At 44.0% G+C, this 5,233-nt stretch overlaps 1 protein-coding gene across 1 annotated transcript in view; it reads right to left on the reverse strand.

The window, feature by feature from the left end:
• Positions 1 to 2,453, reverse strand: part of LOC106011901 — a gene marked incomplete at its 3' end in the record, with an annotated part of 5,317 nt that extends 2,864 nt beyond the window's left edge. The window contains 1 exon segment of the mRNA XM_013083073.1: positions 607 to 2,453. Within this exon segment, the coding sequence (XP_012938527.1) occupies positions 607 to 2,415 (1,809 nt within the window).
• Positions 2,454 to 5,233: the final 2,780 nt, after the last annotated feature.

A 5,233-nucleotide genomic window follows, 5' to 3' on the forward strand; every position in this document is an offset into this window, starting at 1 on the left:
TATAGATATATTATCTATAATCTATTTGTGGTGGCCGAATTTTGCTGTTCAAAAGGCTTTTTAATGACTACTTTGACCGACGTGCGGTTTTCGCTTAAAGATTCTTTAAAATATTCTCCAGATCATGACGCCCTTCGTTTTTTCAGTTTTGAGACAGTTTTGCTGCAAAAAGCTTAATTTCCTTATTTCGCCGATCGTTTTCGTACGCCGACGCTTCTGTATCTGTAATTTTAGAAAACCCGGTGCGGAAGTGATATTTTGCGTGATGCATATCATTTCCAGCAAACATCAGATCAGAGAAAGAAAGAGAGAGAATGGAAGAGGGGGTAAAAAGGGGAGAGGAGAGAGAGAGTGAGAGAAAGAGAGAGAGAGAGAGAGAGAGAGAGAGAGAGAGAGAGAGAGAGAGAGAGAAAGGGAGAGAGAGAGGGGGGGAGCAGCGAAATAGACGGACAGACAGACAGAAAATTGATACAAACTGCTGCGCAAAGTATAAGTGGTATTGATTCACCCGTTAAAGAGATTATTAAAAATTTTGGAATTTGGAGGATTTTAAAAAACAAGAGAAAAAAAAATATTTTAAAAAAGAACAAAGGGCAAGCAACCTACATCCCAGGCGTGACGTAAGGCCTCTTCCTTAAGCGTGAGATCGTCGGTAAAGATTAGCGGCGTTATGAGAGGCCTCCAGCGACTCCACCTCCTCAGCACATTCTCGTGGACACTTGCCTTCCCCACCTGTCGCACCCACGTCGTGAACAGGACGAGGGAAGGGGGGACAACTCTGTCAGCAGGTGGCGCTGTTGACTCGTTGTTAGGGACGCTGCTACCGGTAAAGGAAGAGGATGCATTGATAGTGGTATTTCGTGTGTCAGCCGATGGTTTTATAGGTTGATTCTGAACGCCTGATCGATACATCGTCATCGTCTGCTCGTGTACGTCAGGTTGATGTATTGCTGCAGACGACACTGAAACTGTAACGGAAGCTGCTGTAGGGTGTTGCCTCAACGTTGAAGGTGCTGTAAACGTTTCAGTGTCTTCAGAAGTTGTCTGGAAGAATCTGCTTAAGAGCAGTAAATTGAGCATGGGGGAAGATAGAAGAGCGTTTTTGTGCTCATTTCTGTTCACGGCGTTCAAATTACCCAGGGGCTCCGTTTTCAACTGTTTTTGATCGTACGTTTCAGGTCTACTTTTGGCACTACTGTCGTCGTGAAGAACTGTGGAACCTTTTTCAACACCGCTGAGACCAACAGGGCGCTCTTTTCCTGTGGTGGAAGGATTGAGTACTTGGTGCTTGAAGGCAGAAGAATTCATTAGTTTTGAAGTGTCTGAGACCGAAGAGTTAGGAAAGGAAGAATTGAGATTTGGGGAGTCTGGAACTGGTGGATTTGTTGAAGAAATATAATTCGGGTGTGAAGAATGTGGAACCGAGGCATTCGTTGCAGAAGAATTCGGGGTTGGGGAGTGTGGAACCGCAGGACTCGTTACAGAAGACATTGAATATCTGGAGTCTGAAAGTGGAGGATTTGGGGAAGATGAATTCAGGAGTGGGTGGTCTGGAACCGGAAAATTCGAGAAAGAAGAATTCAGGAATGGGGGTTCTGGAACCGGAGGAACTGGAGCGGGGGGATTTGGTAAGAAAGAATTCGGGTGCGGAGAGTTATGAACTCGGGGAGTCGGGAAAAAAGATTCCGATTTCGTAGAAGTTTGGGTTGGTGGGTTTATGTTAAGAGCATCTGGATTTTGAGTATCGGTGGCTGAAACTTTGGGCATCGGAGAATCTGGACCGGAATGGCTCAGGACTGAGGAATCCGTATTTGGAGAGCCTGATATCTGAGAAGCTGGAACATTATTTCCGGAAGTTTGTTCGATTATTCGAGGTTTTGACTGAGAAGAAAGCCCGATGTGGTTACTCGATCCTTTTTGGGGTGAGAAATTGATTATTTCAGGAGCTGGTGAAGTATGTAAATCACTTTGGTTGCTGAACTGTCGTCGTTGGTCAGATAAATCCCCTGACTGCGTAACTTGTGTCGCTACACCGTTGTCCTTACTAATACGTGCTTGTTGGCGTGTGGAGTTATTCCTGTCTCTGTCAGCGTCGTCGTCACTGATGAAAGTGTAACTGCTCCGCTCTGAAACAGAAATATTGTCCCTGTTTTGGTGCACGATGGCATTTTGCTTCTGCGATCTCGTTCTCAAAACGTACTGGAGGTACCCAGACATTTGGGACGCGAGGAAAGAAGAGTTCCACTGGGACTTTTCTTGTTCAGGGTTGGGGGTTTCTCTGACCGTTGTGAACACAACAGTGAACCATCCAGCTGTGTGGCTGACTATCACAACTGCCAGGACTGCCAGTACACACCAGCACCGCAAGTCTATCTTATGTTGGAGGTGGAGGCACACTCTCTTCACGGAGGCCATCTTCTTGGCCAGGCGCTTGATGGCAAGTTCTACTGGAATTTGTTGTTGTTGTTGTAGTTGTTGTTGCTGTTTTTGTTGTTGTTGTTGTTGTAGTTGTTGTTGCTGTTTTTGTTGTTATTGTTTTTGTTGTTGTTTTTGCTGCTGTTTTTTGTTGTTGTTTTTATTGTTTTTGTTTTTGTTGTTATTGTTTTTGCTGCTGCTGTTGTTGCTGTTGTTGTTGTGGTTGTTGTTGTTGTGTTATGTTATTCCGTCTTTCAGCACAAACAACTTATTATGTCAGAGGCCTCACCAACGTGTTGTATTCTCTCTGTGATAGAGCTGGGCCAGTATCTGGGAGCACCTTTGGACGCAGGCAGAGAATCGAACCTTTTACCTCCGGATCACAGGGAGGGCATGGACTAACCACTTTTCCAAGCAGGGTCCTTCGGATTGTTTTTGTAGACCACAGGGGATAGAAATGAAATTCTGCATCCACTCACCAAGAGAGCATCCTCTACAAGTTAATTTACACCACAAGAATTTTTCCAGGGTTTGACTGCACAAAGAAACTCCTGTATACTTAATAATATTATCTTTATCCAAATTTCTCTGAGCAAAATTCCACAAAATAGAAGAACCTGATTTTGTTGAAATGGGCACCAGTTATCTGCAACACCGTTTCGAACAGGACAGAAAAATATTTTAACTTCACATGCAATTGAAATAAAAAATGAACTCGATAAAGTAGAACGAAGTCGTCACAATCATCCAAAATGTATTATTTCAGAAACACTTCGCGCGAATGAAAGCGGTTACCACTCTGGTTGTTATAAAAATGGATTATGCTTTATCACGACAAAACGCACAGACGTCTTTGCTGTCATTATCAGCCTTAGATTAGGAAAATCCAGCGTGTACAGTCACTTGTGATTGTTTACCCGTCTCAAGTGGAAGCATACAAGAAACTCTCCCAAAACAACATGTTCAAATCAACTCATCCTCACGGCGCCAAATAAACAGACACAATGTGTTCTTTCTCTCACAATAGGTAAAGTCCTCACTGACTGACTGCTCTCCGCCTTATATACCCGACGGTGGAAGGGGCGGTTCGTTAAATAGAGACACAGTCGTGCAGTGCCGTCCAAACTTTTAAATTTAATGCTCTATTCTGTAAGGCACTCATAAACAGAAATAAAAATGGTCCGCAACAAGCACTAACCAATTTTTTTTCTCAGTGCAAAGTCCTCGCTGGCACCTTAGCAGCCGTTACTGGGCCTGTAGCGCCGTAAAACATATAGGCTACTATGCCGTGCCAAAGTCCACGCGCTTTAACTAGGCTAAACATAATAAAATTAATATTATGTCGCTTAGCAGTGGTAGTCTGAATCGCTCCTTGAGTTACTACAAGGGATGACGACACTCGTAGCGAGTTTGGAGGTATATTAATATTAACCCTTTCACCACCAGCGTATTATTTCATACCTCATCCCCACTGGCTGGGTGGTTCATACCCGTACACTTAAATGTGCAAGGCGGGGTCAACAAATGCATTCGGCACTATGTTATGTGTAGACAGTGTTTTACAGCAGTTGCAACACAATAAGGTCATAAGTGCCTAAGATTAGAGGTGTTACAAAAGAGTAACAAATACAAAAAAGAAGGATAGATAAGGACAATGGATGTTTGATAGGACAAAAAATGAGCGGACCTCACCAGAACACCCTCCAGCAACCCACTGGCATTTTCTTGTAGACTATGCAAATGCTGTAGAGTGACTGGCCCTGATTCCAAGTACTTTTAGTTAAAGAGGCAGGCTGACTGGTGAGGCCTTGTGTCAACAACTTTAAGCAGTTTTATAATATTTTTTTAAATAAAAGACCAGAACCAGTCAACCGCTAAATCACATCAGATTTGATGACAAAGAAATCAGGACACAAAGACGAGCCAGGGACAAGTTTGCTCACATCCGCGATGATGCTTGGGATTTCTTCCACACCAGCCTAGCTAAGCACTAAGCACTGCGACCTTGGGCAGAACGTCGATGTGGGTGATGTACTTTCATCTAGTAGTCCAAGTCCAAGCAAACCAAACAAATTAATACGGAATTATGATCTTCTGGGCGTGTGAATCTGAAAGCAGCTACCCACCAGAGACTTCCCCTATATGGGCAAGAAGAAGAGAAGACCAAGCCCAGTCGCAGAGAACAACAAGACCGTTTGTTCCAATACTGTTTTAAAGATGACTCAAGACTTTAAGTGCAGTGGTAGAAACATCACTTGCTGGCATGGCGAAAAATAAGCCTTACTGAGGTGGGTACCGTCAGTTAGGAGGAATAAAACATTTCTGTCTGTGAACTTCGAGACAAAAAGAACTCGGCTCTCCCTGAGTCGGCATTTGTATTTCGGAAGAATGCTTCTCTGGTCTCTTATCAAAGCAAGAAAAAAAAATGTATGTCCTTCTCCTCAGCTTAATGCCCTCTCACCCTAAAAGATCTGGGTACAATGGACAGCCTGAAATGTCCTGAATTATAACAAAGCCAAAGGTGGTGTGGATGTAATGCCTTTTCCAGCGAACGCAAGACAAAAATGAAGGCCCCCTTGTTTGTGTGTGTGTGTGTGGGTGGGGGGGTGAGTGAGTGAGTGAGTGAGTGAGTGAGTGAGTGAGTGTGTGAGTGTTGTGTAAAATCATGCTTTAGCCTTGGTGTCCACAGGGTCCGCTCATCACAGCCCTGCCCTCATCAGGAAATGTCTGGACAGAAACGTGCAGGTCGCTTTTATCCACACTCTCCGCTCCGTTCAGCTTTAAATTTGGTACGTGAGGCGACAAAAAAAACCCTGCA

The sequence above is a fragment of the Aplysia californica genome, unplaced genomic scaffold, assembly GCF_000002075.1.
Source record: "Aplysia californica isolate F4 #8 unplaced genomic scaffold, AplCal3.0 scaffold00209, whole genome shotgun sequence".
NCBI lineage: Eukaryota > Metazoa > Mollusca > Gastropoda > Aplysiida > Aplysiidae > Aplysia > Aplysia californica.